The sequence below is a fragment of the Pantherophis guttatus genome, chromosome 5 (genome assembly GCF_059756535.1).
Source record: "Pantherophis guttatus breed Tessera chromosome 5, ASM5975653v1, whole genome shotgun sequence".
Classification (NCBI taxonomy): Eukaryota; Metazoa; Chordata; class Lepidosauria; order Squamata; family Colubridae; genus Pantherophis; species Pantherophis guttatus.
The window spans coordinates 119,927,283-119,947,961 of NC_142067.1; the positions used below are offsets into that span (position 1 = coordinate 119,927,283).

At 39.7% G+C, this 20,679-nt stretch overlaps 1 protein-coding gene across 2 annotated transcripts in view; it reads left to right on the forward strand.

Annotated features, from left to right (window-relative positions):
* KLHL1 (kelch like family member 1) overlaps window positions 1–20,679 on the forward strand; it is a 153,843-nt gene that overhangs the window by 91,044 nt on the left and 42,120 nt on the right. For both annotated transcript variants that reach the window (XM_034416762.3, XM_034416772.3), the window contains exons 5-6: window positions 1,633–1,845; window positions 15,396–15,582. In XM_034416762.3, coding sequence (XP_034272653.2) covers window positions 1,633–1,845; window positions 15,396–15,582 — 400 coding nt within the window. The remainder of the gene's footprint in view (window positions 1–1,632; window positions 1,846–15,395; window positions 15,583–20,679) is intronic.

A 20,679-nucleotide genomic window follows, 5' to 3' on the forward strand; every position in this document is an offset into this window, starting at 1 on the left:
CTGGTCTATGACTGTAATAAAAATTCTACAATAGCTGGAGTAATCTATAAACTATAGTCCCCTAATTCTAAAGAGGGTTAATTCCAGCATTCTGTTTCTACCATGATAAATATTTGTTTGTTTGTTTGTTTGTTTGTTTGTTTTGTCAAGCATGTATTAGACAACAGATATAAGTATAAACATGATTATGAATACATGAGATGGATGCCAAAAAAATGGGACATTAGGACAGGGACTTATGGTTGGTGTTCTTATGCACGCCCCTTACAGATCTCTTAGGAATGGGATGAGGTCAACAGTAGACAGTCTAAGGTTAAAGTTATGGGGGTTTGGAGAAGAAACCACAGAGTCAGGTAGTGCATTCCAGGCATTGACCACTCTGTTGCTGAAGTTGTATTTTCTGCAATCAAGTTTGGAGTGGTTTACCTTAAGTTTGTATCTATTGTGTGCTCGTGTATTGTTGTGGCTGAAGCCGAAGTAGTCATTGACAGGTAGGACATTGTAGCAGATAATTTTATGTACTACGCTTAGGTCAGACTGAATTTGGGGTGTGTGATCCTGATGCCACTGCTGCATTTCAAATTGCAATGGTCTTAGAAGAAGTATGGATTGCATAACTTTAGACATCAACAATAGCCATCTACAGTTCACTGTCTGGATGCAGACAGTTTTCCAAGTGAATAGAGAAGAAGACCTCACCTTTGTTCTTCATACATTCAGTTGGGTTGCCTTAAGAAGATTTGACTTGAACAGGAATGTATCTCCTCTGATCTGGAACTATTACAGAATTGAGTTCCAGATGAGGTTGAGAATTGTAATGCTTGCAATTGAACACAAGAAGAGCTCACCCTTAAATTTACATCAAAAAGATGAGAGACAGAGCAGGTGAGACAGTGATATGTCCTCTACTCAAACTCTCATACATTCAGGCAGACACTTAAGAAGACTTTTATGCCATTCTTCTCTCTCTTGGGAATGGATGGATTTTACAGGCTTCTGTGTAGAGCAATCTATATATATAAAAGCCAAATACCACTCGCTCATCATGAAATCTCCAGAACGGTAAAGCCTACAAACTTGAAATTTGGCACATATGTTCCTCTTGGCTCCTAGGTGCTCACTAAGAAAGGGTTTTTCGAAATGACCATCAGATCATTAGTATTTCATATACAGTATTATATTCATATGCTGTAATGCTAAGGAGTTAAACATTCTACTCCCCCTCCCCACCTGAAAGGAACTCTGTCCCAACTGCCAGTTGCCTTATATTAACATGCTCTGATGCTACCCCTTTGCTAAACAGGGCATGGGTGTGGCCAGCATGTGACTCATCCAGCCTGTGGGCCGGGACATTCTACTCCCCCTCCCCCTCTGTTCCAACTGTCAGTTGCCTTATATTAACACACCCTGATGCTATGGAGTTACACATTCTACATTAAGTTTCAGGCTTTAAGTGTCAATTTATCACACCCAATCACATAGTTTCATAGTGAAGCATGGGCGTCCAGCTAGTATACGGTATATTTGTTTTAGATTTGCTCATTTGACTGACAGTTTACTTTTTACACTGGAAAACAGCCTAAATGATTTGTTTTGGTGTTGTTGTTGTTTTGTTTTGTTTTTTTTGCATAGGAGAACATCATGGAGGTGATTAGAAATCAAGAATTTTTGCTGCTGCCAGCAGAGGAACTGCACAAACTTCTTGCCAGTGATGATGTGAATGTTCCTGATGAAGAAACTATTTTCCATGCCTTAATGAAGTGGGTCAAATATGACCTTCAAAGGAGATGTAATGATTTGAGTATGTTACTTGCCTACATCCGACTACCACTTCTTCCACCCCAGGTAAATGTTTAGTTACCTCTGGATATGTCTCTCTCACACACTCTCCGTGTTTGTGTTTGGATTTCAAAGTCAATATCTTCCTCAACTATCAAATATGCATTTTAAGTGGCATGTACAAAATTTTGGAAGAAGAGATTTTAGGTGGCATGTACAAAATTATAGAATTTAAAGAACAAAAAAAAAAATCCTAAAGAGTGTGTTGCATCTTTTCCAGCACATAATCCAGCTGTTCTGGAGATGGACCTGCAGGTTTTTGGATGTTACCGTACTTTTCAGAGTATAAGATGCACTTTTCCCCCCCTAAAAAGGGTGGAAATGTTCGTGCGTCTTATATACCGAAAACAGCCATTTTTGGTCTCCCAAAATCCCACCCTGTGTGTCCCATTTTCCCTCCAAATAGGCCATTTTTTTGCAAAAACAGACTCATTTTTCACAAAAACAGGATGTGCAGAGAGTTTAGGAGGCCTCCAGAGTGCTCCTGGGGGCTGGGGAGGGCAAAAACCAGACACACGGAGGCCAAAAACTATTTTTTTTCTTGTTTTCCTCTTCAAAATCTTGGTCTTATACTCTGGTGTGTCTTAAAATACGGTAAATCTCTGAACAAGAAACATTTTGTGGTGCTTTAGTTCTGTTTTGGAGCAGGGCAGTATCTAGAACATCATGATCTGCTTCTGATTTGGAGGGCTATCCGTTGAAAACCTTCTGGGTGTCTCTTCCCCACCACCAAAAGATGGATTGGCATAATATAGAAAAGAAATAAAATTTTATTTTCCCTTCCTGTGAATCTTTTTCATAGATTTTTCTCTTCAAAATATGATTAAACATACAAATAAGAAAGTAAAAATGTTAGCCCACCTAATCATAAATTTACCAAATGAATAAATAAGCTCATTGATTACCATTCTTAGCATATCATCAATATGCCTATAAGAAAATAAATAAGCATTAGAAAACCTCACTCCCTAATTAAAAAAAGAATAATTAAAAACCTAACATGTCTGTCTATGGAGATTTTCTGTCATGCAGATCATGGCTGTCCCAAAAGTGCTTTTTCAAGAGGCAACTGGACTTTCTGGTTTTTCTTTGAAGACATTTTGCTTCTCAATCAAGAAGCTTCTTCAGCTCTGACTGGATGGTGGGGAATGGAAGGATTTATATTCCTTGCAGACAGCTGGTCATTTGCATCTGAGTAGTTCTAATTGTTCCTGTAGTCTGCAATTTTTCCTCAGGAAATCCATTCCTAATCCCACACCATTCAAAGGGTGTTCATCCCAAATTGTATAGCTAAAAGTCCATAGAGATTCTTAGTCATCCAGGTCATGGTTGTCCCAAAGATGCTTTTTCAGGAGGCAACTGGACTCCCTTGTTGTTGTTTGCATTCTTTTAGCGGGTCGTTAAGGCTGGAGGTTGATCTGTGTCCTGAGAGTCATCTGTGTGATGAAAATGGGTAGGTGGAACATTTTTGGAACTGTTGAAAGAATGCAAATGACCAGCTCTCTGCAAGGAGTGTAAATCCTTCCATTCCCCACCATCCAGTCAGAGCTGAAGAAGCTTCTTGGATCAGAAGCAAAACATCTTCAAAGAAAAACCAGAGCATCCAATTGCCTCTTGAAAAAGCACCTTTGGAATAACATGTCTATGGTTTTTTTATATGCAGGAAAAAAAAATTAATTAGATTTATATGCCGCCCTTCTCCGGAGACTCGGGATGGCTTACAATGCATTAAACAATAGCCTTCGTACTTTTGTATATTTTATACAAAGTCAGCTTATTGCCCCCACAAACTGGGTCCTCAATTTACCTACCTTAGAAAGGATGGAAGGCTGAGTCAACCTTGAGCCTGGGGAGATTCGAACATGCAATAATTGCAGACAGCTGAATGTTAATAACAGGCTTTTAGTCTGTTGAGCTATCCAGGCTCCATTTATGAAGTTTCTTTTCAAAACCAGTCTAATTCACAGCCGCACAACCATTAGAAGGGTGGGAAAATAAATCACCACTTTTCCTTGGAACTTCCTAGCTTCAATCTTAGTTGGTGGATTCAGACAGTGATAGAAAACATGGAAATGGTGGTGTTGAGGCATTTTGCAAAAGAGATATTAATTATGATGTATTCACAATAATATCTGGGAATCAGAGAACTGAAGTTCACTTATAATTGAATCTGGACTTCAGCTGAGAGGGCACTCCCTGAAAAGAACAAGGTTGCAGAATGGGGTAAAATTCACTTAACAACAGTCTCGCTTTACAACAGAAGCTTTGGGCTCAAGCGTGGTCATAAATCGAGGGCTACCTATAGTTGCGAAATGCCATTTTTTTGTTGTAGAATTTAAAATGGGGCTCACGATAAAAGGTAACATGAGAAGCAAGCGTTATAGCAGCATGATGTTTGAAAAGTTAAAAGCAGTACACAAATCGCAGAAAACAATACAGCTGGGAAAAGGAAAGCATGGGACCATAAAAGGTAGGATTGGGACCAACAGCCAGGATTTAGTTTATGTGTGGTTTGGTGAGTTAGTCCAGCTGAGTCCTACACACACAGCCTTCTGGAGAATTTGATTATTTTTACACATATAGTGGGAAGGGGAAGGGGATGATGGCTCAGCGGTTAAAGATGCTGAGCTCGTCAGCTGGAAACCCGACAGCCGGGTGTTTGAGATCCAAGCACGGCACAACGGAGTGAGCTCCTGTTCTTTGATCCAGCTCCTGCCCACCTAGCAGTTCAAAACCATGCAAATGCGAATAGATAAATAGGCACTACTTTGGTGGGAAGGTAACAGTTTCCGTACACCTTGATATATAGTCATTCTGGCCACATGACCAAGGAAGTGACTTTGGACAATACTGGTTCCCTCGGCTGAGAAACAGAGATGAGCACCCCCCCTTAGAGTTGGACATGACTGGTGTTCACACCCAACCGTCACAAGTAGTGATAAGACATTTACTCACGAGTAAAACAAACCCCTTTTTGTAACTGGGAAGTAACAGTCTTTTATTCATGTGGATAAACAAAAAACTCAAAAGTAATTAGTCCCAACAAATCTGGGTTTAGCTAAAAAATCCAAATTGCTTGCCGTATACTAGAAACGAACGGTTGTCTGCAACAACCGACCACTCTCAAACCTCTCCTATTTATTTCCCAGCCATGGAGGGGCTGGCTATCGTCTGCTTCTGCCTCTCCCTGAGAGCCGGCTTATTGATTTCCATTGTTCTCCTCTCTTCTCTGCACATACGCGCATCTGGGATGGGCCTCATCTGTTCCTCCACCTCACTCAGCTCAGGACCTGAAGACAGCTGCCTCTCCACTGGGGGAGGATGGAAGGCCCCGGTACTGCCTCTGTCTCTGATGCTGTTTCCCTATTAGTGCCTCCCAAAGATTCCGAAGTCGGCCCAGGCTCTCCCTCCATCTCCTCCTCATCTGACTCTGCAGCTAGCTCTGCTGGCAGCTGACCAGGCCAAAACAACTGGCCAGAAGATGTCTTTACCTTTACACATAGTAGATGCGCTTTGTCCAAACCACAGCACATTGCAAAGTGCTCCATACAGCCCAGCCCTAATCAGCTCATTACCCTCCCGACATCAATTGTTGATGAGCAAAGTGGAATTAATTTCTCTCCTTTCTTTTCTGATGACTCCTGCTTTGTGACTTGGAGTGGCTTCCCTTGATATATTTTGTTTACAAGCAAGGAACCAGAATGCAAAATAGATCAGTGGAAATGAAAACCCTAAAGCTAAGCCAGATAAATTATTGTTCTAATTTTAACAGATTTACTTTTATGTGAGATTACATATGTAAAGTGTTACATTTTAAAACCTTATCCAAGATAAAACCGCTTAAAGCTTTCAGTGGAAAAGTGCCAGGTTTTAATTAAAATAGATTCAGGCAGGGTTTAAGAATAATTACACTGGATTTATTTTACAGCTAGCAAACTAAATCAGAATATTGGTTAAGGTAAGACTGGATCAATTAGGATAGTAAAGGTAATTTGCATTTCTAATGCATGTCTAATCATTGGGCAAAGATTGGCTTGTATGAATCTTTAAACTTGTCTGGAATAGAAGGTCTCACGAGACTGGCATTATTGTGAATTTAAAAATTCTAAAAGGCTTTTTTTAAAAATAATATGCTGCCTTGGAAAAAACCCAAAAAGCAGCAGTTTCACAGTAAATCTGTCATGGCTATGTCCTCTTGGGACAATTCACGTCCAACTTCTTAAAAGCAAAATTGACTGGCACTTTAAAAAAAAAAACAGAACAGAAGTTTAAAATAAGAAATAACAATATGGCAGCACAATTCTGGAAGGAATTTAAAGAACTTCCTTAAAATCAGAGATTACAGGTTTGCAAACCAAGTTCAAGAACATAAAGCAAAGGTCTTGGGGAGGTCCTTTCCATGTTTGTTGAAATTGTTGCTAAATCTACAAAGTTCCACCAATTACATTGGTTAGTGGTGGGATCCTTCCTGTTTAACAACCGGTTCGGTGATCGCGCAGCACAGTTCAACGAAAAATCACCTTCTGTGTTAGTGCTAGGGAATTAAAACAGCTGAGGCACAGCAATCCGCTCTACCACACTAATCTGCTGTGAAGATAAAGGTAAGTTAAGTGCAGGGGCGAGCGGACGGGCCCAGCTGATCAGAGCAAACTGGTTTGCTCCCAGCTGATCGGCGGCGCTTCCAGTTCACCCGAACCGGTCCGAACCGGTAGAATCCCACCCCTGACTTTGGTTGTGGGAGAATCATCTGCATTTCATGAAAGTTGTGGGACCATAGGACAAATAGGTACATGTATTCTACATGAATAATATGCACTCCTATATTCACTTGCCTGAAAGTAATTCTGGAAGTTATTTTAAGTACGTATGCATAAAAGTGATTAGTTTGGTTTTAAGGGAATGATCAATGATGCAAATTGCTGATCCATTCCATCTCAGTTAATGGCATAAACTGATCCCCAAAGCACCAAATAAATAAATAAGTTAGAATAAAATCCATTCGATGTTAATAATGCTTCCAAATTTGACTGTCATTTGAACATAGAAGAAGGCCAAAGGATGAGGAAAGAAAGTATGAAGTTATGAATTCTTCTTCTTTGAAGTTTTTAAAATAGAGGCATGGTGATCATCGGTCAGAAACGGATTAGTGCCTTCTGCACGAACTCTCAAATCTGTCCAAATTTGGGATTCTGCAATAGGAACACAACTGATGCTTTTGAAACCTGGTGTTGGAGAAGAGTCCTGAGCGGACAGCCAAGAAAACTAAACCAATGGAAACAAATTAGCAATTAGATGACTACAGAGATTTTCAATCATCTAGGGCATGATTGTTCCAAAGGTGCTTTTTCAAAAGGCAACTGGACTAGTGGAAAATGGAAGGAGTTATATTCACCATTTATCTCCTGTTTACAACACAGTCCCTCCCCAACAGAGAGGTACCATCTATCTCCTGTTTACAACAGTTCTTTCAGCAGTTCCAAGAAGATTCTACACCAATTTGCACTATTCAGGTGACCCTGAGGGCACAGACAAACCTCTAGGTGGCCTCAATGATTCTCAGAAAGAGTGCTAACAACCAGATGACTGCAAAGAAGATAAATCTTTCCATCCTCCACCATTCAGTCAGATCTGAAGAACCTTCTTGGATGAGAAGTGAAACGTCTTCAACAAAAAACAAAGTCCAGTTGTCTTTTGGAAGAGCACCAATTAGTCCAGAGTTTCCCCTTGAGGTACAAATGACTGGGCTCAATTGATCCTATTTAGGACCTAAAACAGCTCTCAGGTGAAGGCTTTGGTGCTGATGGAAAGAAAGAGAAGAAGACTGCCAGCAGCAAGGTAGATGGATTTAGCTACAATGATGATTAGAAGACCTAAAGGATCAAATTAGGAACATATCATCATTCAAGTTTTTAAATCAAAACTATCCATTACTAGCACTATGGGTTGTTAAGCCTATTAATAGTCCCTGTTCTTTAATCAAGAAGCTAGTCTTTGATAAAGGTAAAGGTTCCCCTTGCACATATGTGCTAGTCGTTCCCGACTCTAGGGGGTGATGCTCATCTCTGTTTCTAAGTCGAAGCACTGTTCTAAGATGTCTCCATGGTCATGTGGCAAGCATGACTAAACACCAAAGGTGCACGGAACGCTGTTACCTTTTTTAAAAATTTGATTTATATGCCGCCCTTCTCCAAAGACTCAGGGCAGCATACAATGTGTTAAGCAATAGCCTTCATACTTTTGTATATTTATACAAAGTCAGTTTATTGCCCCCACAATCTGGGTCCTCACCTTCCCACCAAAGGTGGTCCCTATTTTTCTACTTGCATTTTTTATGTGGTTTCGAACTGCTAGGTTGGCAGAAGCTGAGACAAATAATGGGAACTCACCCCATTACGCGATTACGCAGTGATTCGAACCACTGAACTGCCAACCTTTCGATCGACAAGCTCAGAGTCTTAGCCTTTGATAGAGAGAAGTAAAACAAAAATCTTTTAAAACATTATACAATGAAAATAAGGATTATCATTTTATTTATTTATTTACTCCAAAAGATTAAATCACATTCCATTGTTGAATTAATATTCTGCCTTTCCAAACTGCATTGCAATTAATAAAATAATAGAGGATATTTTCTTAACAGGATAATTATCTGTTACTAAACTGTAGAATGTGCTAAGAGTGTAACTATCATTTTTCGATGGTTTGATATGTTCAGGACTACCTCTGTCATGGAGGGAAGTTAAATAAGACAGGATAATTACATTTTATGTCTGCAAGTGGTTGAATTTGGTTAAAGACTTAGCAAAATGATTACAGAGTGAATTATTTAAATTTGAAATACCTGATTAATATGAATTGGTGTCATTTTTTACTTCTCATGGTTTTAATAATTTGGCCTAAAGAGATAGATATAATCTGATCTTTCTTTGAAGTATTCAAAAATATATCTACTGTAATGCATGCCTTACAGTGAGGTTACGAGTCAAATAATAATTATATAATTATTTCAATAACCACACTTCAGAAGAGACTCAATGGCCTAAGCTAATGACCTACGCTCACCACAATCTCCTGGTTTCAGAATCTGCAAATATGCTGAATTAAGATACGGAGATACACCCTTCACACAATTTGAAAAATGTTTGAAAGGTATAATAGCCAGACTGAAGCCGAAGAAAATGCCTTCCACCTCAAATAGTAGAAAGCTTTCGTGGTCAATGAACCAGCAATTATTCTATAACTGCAGATTCTTTATTCATTAAGTGTCTTCGGCTGCTAAAACTGTATTTTAATTTAGTAAGTTTTTACATATGTGTGTTTGTGTGTGCATATTTATAAGCTGAAATCTCTATATGCAGTCTCATGCAACATTAGATTGCTCAACTCGTTTGAGTTTAGAAACTAATAACTTAATTTCTCACCCTCTCTCTAATATCATTGCTTGTGCCGTGTAATAAAATTCTTTTTCAGAAGCATAAAGCTGGTTAAATTCCTATTTAGCAGAGACCAAACATCTATATTGGTCTGAGGATGAGAATGCATAAAATGGTAATCAAGATTTCATTGCAAAGACATTTAGCTGTTTAAATTGAAGAAATGACTTTACAGCATAGGATGGGACCCTAGGGAAAGGAAAGCATGACATCTGTCTTCAGGTTTTTTTTTAAAATGGAACCCCTTTATTAAATTTTGGAACTTGAGTATAAAAAGGACAGTTTTGAAGTCGGGATAATCTATACACAGAAGGTGATCCTACATCCTTAAAATATCAGTAGTATTTGGTGTCTATAATAAACATTGTTTTTTCTACTGTCAAAATCTGTACCCTGCTGTTTAGATGGGAAAGGGTCCAGTGATTATAGACCAGTATTTTTCTACCTTGGCAACTCTAAAATGGATGGACTTCAACTCCCAGAATTCCCCAGCCAAAATGGCTGGTTTGGGGATTCTTGGCATTGAAGTCCACTCGTTTTAAGATTGCCAAGGTTAAGAAATACTTCTGTGGACCTTCTAAAGCTACAGAGAAATGATGATAGATCCCAGAGACAGTTCAATATCTTCATTTTTTTTTTTTTATGATTTACTGAATTTCTGTGGGATTGATCTTGATATCCTACCCCCTGAGTACCTCTGTTTATTTGATGATGAGTTGTAGATAAGGTCAGTCTGTGAAAGGCTAAACTTTATGAAATGTTTCATATATTAAGCAGTAAGAAACCTAAAATATTATTTATTCACATCAAGGTGCAACATCCAAAACCACAAAAATGCTTTGTGTGTAATAGTGTTGCCTCTATTCAGACATTTTGAACAACTATGATCTTGTTGAACCTGTGTATATTTGAGTAGGATACACTCTTGTCCTCGCTGTGAGCAAAATGCCTTCAGGTGAATTCACTGTAGATTATTTGCAACCCAATACATAGAAACAATTCAACCCAAATGCCTTGATTTTTGGAATTCAGGTTAAAAATTAAGATTGGACTGAGGCAAAACTTTTCGTCCTGTTAGTCTTTTGATTGTGGCTATGATGTTGACATTTGGTTATGTCCTTCTAATGGAAATTTATTTATTTATTTATTTATTTATTTATTTATTTATTTATTATTATTTATTTATTTATTTATTTAAATTTTTATGCCGCCCTTCTCCCGAAGGACTCAGGGTGGTGTACAGCCATACTAAAACAACATATACCCATAAAAAGACATGAAATGTCTTTCTTCTTCTATATATTGGTTTTATATATCATAAAGGGGATTATAGGGAATAAATTAGATCACATTATGGGACTTTTTGAGTAGAAGCAGATATGGAGGCAGTGGTGGGGTTCAGCCGGTTCGGGCAGTTCGGGCGAACTGGTAGTTAAATTGCTGGGTGGCCCCACCCCTTCCTGTATCGCCCCTTCCAGGAGTCCCCATGTGCCCCATTTTGGCTCCCAAGTAAGTGCAGGGAGGCTTCTTAGGGGCACAGGGCCCCCCATGGCCCATTTTCACTCCCAGGAGGCTGCAGAGAAGCCTACTAGGCACAAAATGGGATGCAGGGAATGATGTGCCCCCACCCCTACGGCCCGTTTTCACTCCCAGGAGATTTCAAGGAGGCCTCCTAGGCCCAAAACGGGGTGCAGGGGGGGCCCCACAACCCGTTTTTGCTCCCAGGGGGGTTCAGGAGGCCGAGTGCTGCCTGTCACACTCCCTGGCCACACCCACCATGGCCATGCCCACCCAGCATTAGGGCAGAGAACTGGTTGTTAAATTATTTGAATCCCACCACTGTATGGAGGGATTGTTGTTGGTTCTGAAAGCAATAAAAGATGGTTAATTTTCTACCTGAGAGTGGTTGCACGCGTGCTTCCAGTTTGTTGAAGTAACCTGCATAATGATTTTTTTTTTTTTTTAGTTCAAAGGTTATTAAAGCGTTACTTGCTTAGGTTAATCAATTCTCCCTTTCTTGCATTAGGTTGATTCAGAATCATCATCTCCATCTTCATCATCACCATCAATGTGGCAGTGGACTAGGACTGGGGAGAGACGGGTTCAAGTTCACCCTCATCTGCAGATGTTCAGTAGGTGACTTTTGGGCCAGTCCCTCTCTTTCAGCCTAACTACCTGTGTATTTCCACAGCTTGAGGTAAGTTGGACTGAACAGAGAGACTGGCCGGAAGTTATTCTTAAAGTTAATTCCACGGTCAACTTGAGAATTTGCAATTAAATCACCCTCTGGTTATACCAGGCAAAATGTCCCAGTAAGAGCATAAGCGAGTATCCTTTTAAAACAATGGTCATTCTTCAAGATCCAGAAAGACAGAAGACTGAGTATTAGTGTAATCAAGAAGAAGATTAGAAGAAAACATTTGTGTTTTCTTCTAACCTGTGCTTGAGAGCCACAAGGTCTAGTGGTAAGGCACCAGGCTAGAAACAAGGAAACTGTGAGTTGTAGTTCTGCCTTGGCCACAAAAACTGGGTGACTTTGGGCCAGCTGGTCTCACTCAGCCCAACTCACCTCACCATGTTGTTGTGGACCAGGAGTAGGTTCTACTTACCTTTACTATTGGTTTGCAATGGGAGTGCATGTGTGCGCTTCTGCAAATGTCAGATCATCAATTATGATGTCCAGGCAGGTGGGCAGAGCCTCCCACCACTTTTACTACCGGTTCTAAAGAACCGGACAGAACCGGGACCAACCCACCACAGTTGTGGACTCTGCTTTTTAATTCTGAATTTGGGCTTGTATGGAGTCAATCTTATCTTTCAGTCAATCTTAACCCTCTAAAATTCATTCCTGGATCTCAGCAAATCGATTTTTTTCCCCCAATGCATCTCTGTCTTTTCCTATGCATCTCTTTTACTTAGTACTAAAATCAGGTACCTGCATCTCCTATTAAAAATAATAGTGTTGAAATAATGCTTGCTGAGACTGAACTACAAACTGAAGCTTGGGTTGGAGTATCAAAGGCAGCCTTATCTTCTCTTCTCTTCTTTGCTACTTTCGCAACAACTTCCCAATGTCCTTAACATTTTTATGGGGAGTTTTCCTAGCGTACGGATTGGCTCCACGCCAGTGGTGAAATCCAATTTTTTTTACTGCCGGTTCTATGGGCATGGCTTGGTGGGTGTGGTGTGGCTTGGTGGGCATGGCAGGGGAAGGATACTGCAAAATCTCCATTCCCACCCCACTCCAGGGGAAGGATATTGCAAAATCTCCATTCCCACCCCACTCTGGGGCCAGCCAGAGGTGGTATTTGCCGATTCTCCAAACTACTCAAAATTTCCGCTACCGGTTCTCCGAACTGCTCAAAATTTCCGCTACCGGTTCTCCAGAACCTGTCAGAACCTGTTGGATTTCAGCCCTGCTCCACGTGCAGCTTGTGTTGGCAAACACATAAAATTGTGATGTCAGGCATGCATATGTTGCTTAGATGTTACGAGAGAGAGGAGTGGAAAATATTGCCTGTCCCTTGATGGAGAAACTGTCACAGATACATAAGATGCATTATTTATTTCTGAACAAACCCCGGTACAATTCCCCTGCGGATGCATGGCAGGGAAGTAAGGTTTATGATAGCACAAGGGCAGCAGCTAATTAAATTTTAGTTATTCTGTGTAACACTTTGGGAAGATGAAATGCATAGGGACAAAAGCCTAATGTTTGCTTTGCAGACTTATTGAACCAATGTTATGGGTTAATTTACTATATGGGAGATTTTTACAGCATCAGCAACCGCCATAATTTCTAAATTCATCCCCGTTAGACAGTAAAACTAGTTATATATTTTGACTGTTATCCAAGAATATATTTAAGCTTTTTTTATTGCTATTATTGTTGTTTAAGCTGACATTAGACATTAGTTCCCAGATAAATCTCTGGGATATATCGAGTGACATTATTTATACCAGTTTAATCAAAGCTGGATGTGAATTTAAGAGATAGAATTTCTGATTTTGGTGCAATCGTTAATTCTTTTGGGTCATCCGAGGACTTTGATACATCAGATAGAGCATTCAGTCTACCCCGAAAAGTAAGAATCTAGTTTGCTTTTGTCTCAGTTTTAGCGTCTCGTGGGTTTCTTTCAAATTTAAATTCACTGGGTTGGCGTAGAGTCTATGATCTTAAAGTTCCTGAAAAAGCTATAGACAAAAGACAAGATAAACAAAATGTAACATAAAATATCGTTCTAAAGGGAGACTTTAAACTGCAAGATACACTCTAAAAATTAATATTTTATCTTTAACTTGCAGTTTCTTAAATTGGTTATTGTATAGGCTATCTTTTTATCCATGTCTTTCATCTTTGCTCAAATATCTACAGAATATTTGGTTGATTTGTACTATTCCTTATTGTAGCATGACAACCAAGTCTCCTTGGTTTCACTTTTTTGTTTCCTGTTCACTCAAAGATAAACTTATTTCTATTGGAGTTATTAGCATCTCATCGCATGCCACCATTTTCTCTCTTATGTACAAAGGCGTTCCCATCGTGGAAACCTTAAGAATGTAGTTCCCAACTAATCTTCCCTTTTTCACTTTTATGAATGTGATCATTATCTCTGGGACTCATCCTCCCAAAACATTTCCCTTGAGGTGCTCTCTCTATCATCTTTTAGAAGGTGGCCAGAAGCATCTGTTTGCATCTGTCACAGTTTCTTCTTCTTCTTCTTTGTGGAGTTACTTATAAGGCGAACAGATGTTTCAGAATGTAATGATCAAAGAAACCTTAGCAAGTGTCATTTTGATTCCTGATCTTTAAGAAAGTCTTTTTCCATTACCCATTTTCAATTTAATAAATGGCCATCACCATTTGTATGTGATTGCATAATAACTTATGGTCTTTTCGCCAATGTTAATTCTCTTATTCCCAGACAGGGTTTTTTGCAAGTCTCAAAGTTTCCTTGGTCTTGCATTCACCAAGCTGGGTACTGGCTGGAGTTGATTATGTCCATTTGAATGTCAACCACTGTGTGGAGACACAATTATATTATATTAATTATATTAATTAATTATATTAAGCAGGCTACCTGTATACGTGTCCTTGTCAATATAGCATTGTTTTAAAAGAAATCATATTTCCCAATTGTTACAGATCTCTAATCCTGCGTTTGTCCTGCAGATGTTGTGGGGAATAAAGAATGAGAACTTCATATAAAAACATGATCCTTTTCCCTCCGGAAAAAAAAAAATTAGGGAGATTTAGGATTTAGACATTCCTTTCCATGAAATTGGGGAAGAAAAAATAGGTATCGTTTTTGATTTAGGGATCTTTTCATAGGGGGAAAAAAGATGTTTCCATAAGGAAAAGAGGGGAACATCAATTGTTGAAATGCTGGGATCTCTTGAGAAAAAATAAAATGGGAATTAAGATCTCAGTTGAAAAGAATGTTCACCCATGCACAGAAGTGTTGGTCTGTCTCCTATTCTCACAATTTCATGGTAATGTACCGCTTTCTTTGAGAAGTAGGACGACTAACAGCTTAGCTTCTCAATTGCTATGCTGATCAGTGATGGGATTCAAACATTTTTATTACTGGTTCTCTGGGCGTGGCTTGGTGGGCATGATATGGCTTGCTGGGGGTGGTTTGGTGGGTGTAGCAGGGGAAGGATACTGTAAAATCTCCATTCCCTCCCCACTCCAGGGGAAGATTACTGCAAAATCCCCATTTCCTCCCAATCATCTGGGACTCGGGAGACAGAGAATAGATGGGAGCAGGGCCAGTCAAGGTGGTATTTACCGGTTCTCCAAACTACTCAAAATTTCTGCTACCGGTTCTCCAGAACCTGCTGAATACCACCTCTGATGCTGATAACATTGTAAAATGACATGTAATTATTTCACCGATTACTGCTCCAAAGAAGTCTGTGGCCATCTTGTTATCTGTTCATCTGGATTGTCATTCTTGTGGATTTATTTATGACTTTTTATTTACTGAAACAAGAGGCCTCCTCAATATCCTTTGTAAGTCCAAGCCTTCTACATCACGGAAGCTTGTGCAAGGAGATCTGAGGATCAGGCTGTTAAAAAGTAGAATATCACTATTAAATCATAACTCGTATAATTTACAGATTTTGGCCGACTTAGAAAACCATGCACTTTTTAAAGATGACTTGGAATGTCAGAAGCTGATTCTGGAAGCCATGAAATACCATCTTTTACCAGAAAGACGAACACTTATGCAAAGTCCAAGAACAAAGCCAAGGAAATCTACTGTTGGGACCCTGTATGCTGTGGGAGGAATGGACAACAATAAAGGTACCAGTTAAAAGTTGTTTTCCAGACAGACATGGAAAAGGATTACTTTTCCTTCGTGTACTAGCTACAGTAATGGCCAAAATTGTGGCCACTACTAATTTTTGAGGTTTGATGGCTAATAACACCACTTTTTTTTTTTTTTTTTTTTTTTTGGAGTTTCAAGATTAATCATATTCCACTGCTGGAATGGCCTGGGAATAGCCCAAACCTTAAACCAATTGAAAATCTATGGAGCCGATTAAAGAAACTGGTTAGTCAGAAGCGACCCAGCAATAAAACCCAGTTAATAGAAGCCATCATTCAATCTTGGTTTCACATTGTAACAGCTGCAGAACTAAAAGACTTGGTTCACTCCATGGGAAGATGTTGTAAAACCGTAATTCATGCTAAAAGTTACCCAACTAAGTATTAACTGACATGGTGATCATTTTTGTATATCTCGTTTTTTCTATGGTGATAATTTTTGTATATCTCATTTTTTCTAGCGTTTCACTTTTCTTCTTTATACTGTAACTGCTATTCTAATAGCAAATCCTTCCTAAAAGTTATTGCATTACATTCTTGATTAAATTATCTTTCCATTGATATATAATTTTATGGTGCTACTCAAAAAAAAAAAAAAAAAGTGGCGTTATTAGCTAGTTTTAGAAAATACACTTTTCCCAAAGGGTTTCCACAATTTTGGCCGCTACTGTATATATCCACTCTTTTTAAACTTCTCTGGTATGACTAGCCATGGTGTCTTCAAGCTTGTATTGTAAATTACCGTCATCAGTTTTTGAGCGATTAAAAACTACGTAAAGTAATAACAAAGAAAAAGCTCCAAGTTGACTGCAATGTGCTAAGTGGATAATGGTTTAAATATCTTGTGGTGCTTTACCTTTTTTGACAGTTGTAGCAAGTTGATGGAAGGGAAAATATATCTACTCATCTCCTATTGCTTTCTCTTAGGTCTCTCTGGTTGTTGGTTTTTTTAACAAAATGTTCCTTTTGACCAAAATCTTCAGCTTATTTGTTCGGTAATCTTGTCTCATCTAGATTGTTGGAAATAGTTTCTGGCAAGTGGAGCCCTGAAACAAAGCTGAATAAATATCCCATAGGCCATTTGTTGAACCACAGAAATCTAAAGTGTTTACTAGTGACATCTGCGGTGACAGCTACAAGCATCCGAAAATGGCTATGTGTATATACGAAGCCCTGCTCCTTTGCAATGTGCGTTGCACACAATACATGCGTGTAAAAAGGGGCAGGACTTTGATTTTCCAGCCCCACCTGCCATTTTGAAGCCAGGAATCATTCTTGGTCAGAAGACTGGAAAGAATATAGTTAAAACCAAATCCTCTTGTGCAGGGGTGAAATTTACTTACCTTCCCTACCGGTTCACCAATGCGCGTGCTTTACTGCCCATGCTCAGAGGCTTAAAATGTGGCAAGAAAGTGACGTCATGACATCCATGTGGATGGGCAGAGCCTACCCCAGCCACTGCTACCGGTTTGCCCAAGCCGGATAGAACTGGCTAGATTTGACCCCTGCTCTTGTGATACTCTGTTTGGATAATAATCCAAGCTGGAGCTGTTCTGGGTTTCTGTTCTGTAGAAAATGTTACCGCATGGAATATTTAAATTAAAAGTATATAACAAACCAGCTTCACGATCATATATAGATTGCTAAACAATTTTCAGAGGCATAATTGTATTCTTTCTTTTGAACGTTAGACAAAACACTTTCAAAACTGCTAGCTTTTCTAGCCAGCGGCCTTGAATTTATAATTGCAATGTAGTTTACATATATTAGATTTTCTCTACAATAATTAAAATTGACATTTTTCAAGTGTATTCTTCTAAGCCTGATTGGGGAAAAACTACAGTCCATTGGACAAGAAAAAATGAATGGCGTTTGATGTTTATGGCACTGTAACGCCTTCGGTTAATTTACTTCTTTTTCCTTTAAGTGTGCATGTGGTTTACATTTTGGAAGGTTTGACCTGTTCTTTTATATTGTGTCCTATCAAAATTAAAAAAAACTTCTTTATGTAGTTGTGAAATAAATATTTTCATGAACCCGTATGGTCTTTTGAATCTGACGATGAGCTGGGAAAACTGCCAAGTAATAGTTGCTAATGTATTTCCAGTTTTTATTATTAGACCAATAATTCTTCCTCTACAGAAAGAAATCAACAATCTGCTTTCATGACGATATAAAATTAACAGTTACATAAACATTAATAATGCACTAGTGTTTATGAACACCGAGAACAAATTCACCTTGAGGTTTGGCTAAAGATAATCTTGGGAAGGTTTCCAGGCAAAGTAGGTAAGGCTAGTGACATTTTTGAAGACAATCTGCCCCTCGTGGATCAAAAGTGATGATCTGACAGAAAAAAATGTTGATTTAATTTAAGACACTACTTTGCTTTTTAAATCGGGTATCCTTTTTAAAACTTCTTGGAATGACATCCTGATATGCTCGCTGTTTGAAAAACCAAGACCAAAAGAAATTACAGTATGGTGTTTCACAGGCATGAAAGAATTAAAAAGAAAAAGAAGAAAACTCTAAAGTTTTTCTGAGCCTCTGAACCAGCTCATAATAAAAATCTAGATAGAGATAGATAGATAGATGATAGATAGATAGATAGATAGATAGATAGATGATAGATAGATAGATAGATAGATAGATAGATAGATAGATAGATAGATAGATCACAAAATTTCCAGAACTGTAAAGCTTACAAACTTGAAAATTTGCACATATGTTCCTCTTGGCTTCTATGTGCTCGCTAAGAAAGGATTTTTCAAAATGACCATCAGATCATTAGTATTTCTTATATTATTATTAACACACTTTGATGCTAATTAGACATTCTATTCCCCCTCCCAACCTGAAAATATCTCTGGAGAGAACAGGATAGGATAGGAGAGGCTTTTGTGTGGCAACCCTGAGGGAGAGTAGGAGCTAGGACAGGAGAGGCTTCTGTGGGGCAAGCCTGAGGGAGAGAAGGGTATAGGACAGGAGAGGCTTCTGTGGGGCAAGCCTGAGGGAGAGAAGGGGATAGGATAGGAGAGGCTTTTGTGTGGCAACCCTGAGGGAGAGTAGGAGCTAGGACAGGAGAGGCTTCTGTGGGGCAAGGCTGAGGGATAGAAGGGGATAGGATAGGGGAGGCTTCTGTGGGGCAAGGCCGAGAGGGAGAAGGGGATAGGATAGGAGACGTTTCTGTGGGGCAAGCTGAGGGAGAGAAATGGAGAGGAGAGGCCAATCATAACTAATTTTCAAGCTGTAAGTGTTGATTTATTAAGCCCGATCACATAGTTTCATAGCGGAGCATGGGTATTCAGCTAGTAAATAATAAAAACATACATATTTTCCTGACAAAGTACTAAACATTAAAGCTTTGCAAAATTTCACCAGGAACATTAGCGATAATCCCAAATTTCTCCCCAGAGAAGAGAATTCAGAAAAAGGCAGAGCTTTGAACTTGGATAAAACTTGCTGGAGATAATAAAAAAAAATCTGGACCAGAACTAGTAGCTTTTATGAACAAAAAGCAAGACAAAATTTGGAAGGGGAACATACAATCAAAATGCTGACCTATCCAAAAAATAATAATAATAATTGTGTTTGGATTAGGGTTTTCTTTATTGCTTTGATAAATAAGTGCATGTCTTCTGGATAAAGAACAGTGTGGCACACATAATTCAGGAAATTTTAATTTTCTTTTCAACACAACAAACCATTTGTTTATAACACACTCTCCTTTGGGGGATAGTCTGGCCACCATAAAGAATAATAATAATAATAATAAAAGTTAAATAGCAATTAAAATTATACAACAATAAAAGCAAGAGCCTTCGGGATATATTTACAATTTTAATAAAGACAGGGGGTGCACAGTTACAATGTCTTAAGCCTAGGTATCATCTAACTCAGGGGTGTCAAACTCAATTTAATTGAGGGCTGCATCAGGGTTGTGTTTGACCTCATGGGACTGGGATGGGTGTGGCCAAGATGGGTATAGCCTGCTCAACATCACTCGTGTTGGTGGCGCTTGTGGTGGCCCAAGTACTCTGCTAGCAAAAACAGGCTCCCAAGCTCCATTTTTGGCTGCGACAGCTTCCTGCAACTCTCTGCCAGTGAAAATGGAGCTAAGGAAGGCTGCCTGAGACCCTCCCGAGCTCTGTTTTTGCTGGCAGAGGCACCACTGTTTCCAGGGGAACCCCATGGGACAGATTTAAGCACCCTGCAGGCCAGATCTGGCCCCCGGGCCTTGAGTTTGACACCCCCGATCTAACTGATATCACTGACGTCAAAGCAGTCTTAGGGCCAACCTCAGCAGTGCTCACCATCCTTTGCACCAACTCCCCACATACATCCAAAGTTGTGCGGAGCTGGAATATGGAGAAAACAAATTCCTACACTAATTTCAGTCTTTTTAGCAGTGGTCACCAACTGGTGATCCATGGACCACTGGTGGTCCACAAGAAAATTTTGGTGGTCCACAGAAAAATTATTTGCATTTTTTATATTGCACTGAATCAGGGGTCCTCAAACTACAGCCCCTGGGCCAGATATGTGTAATGAATGTATGTGTTGCTGGAGAGAGTCTCCCCCTTTGGTGTCATTTTGTGCAGGTCAGAGGGGACAAAAATTCCAACTTGGGGTCTGCTTCAGACTCCTGGTGTAGAGCTTTGGGCGAAGGCTGGAGAGAAGCACCGCTGGTGGTGAAGAGCCGTAGGGCCTTGTTCCAGTGGAACTGCCTCATGGCCTGGAACTGGCTGACCATCTCAGCCCGCTGATCCAAGGCCAGGTACCGGCAAGGTGCCGGTACCTGGCCTTGCACTCCCGCAGGTCTTCCCTTTGCTTGGAAAGCCTATGCTCGTAGTGAGGTGCTTCTGCTGAGCCTCTTTCTCAGTCAGATCCAATTTGAACTGAGCCAGCTGTTTTGCCAACTCTTTCTCATGATGGCTGCTTAGCTCCAGCAAATGCTTCCTGTTGGGGCCCTAAGGAGCCCGGGCGGGCAGGTAAGGAGTGGCGAGTAGAGGCTGGCAAGGCACCCCTCAATGTGAGTGACATCAAGTTGGCCACGCCCACCCAGTCACATGA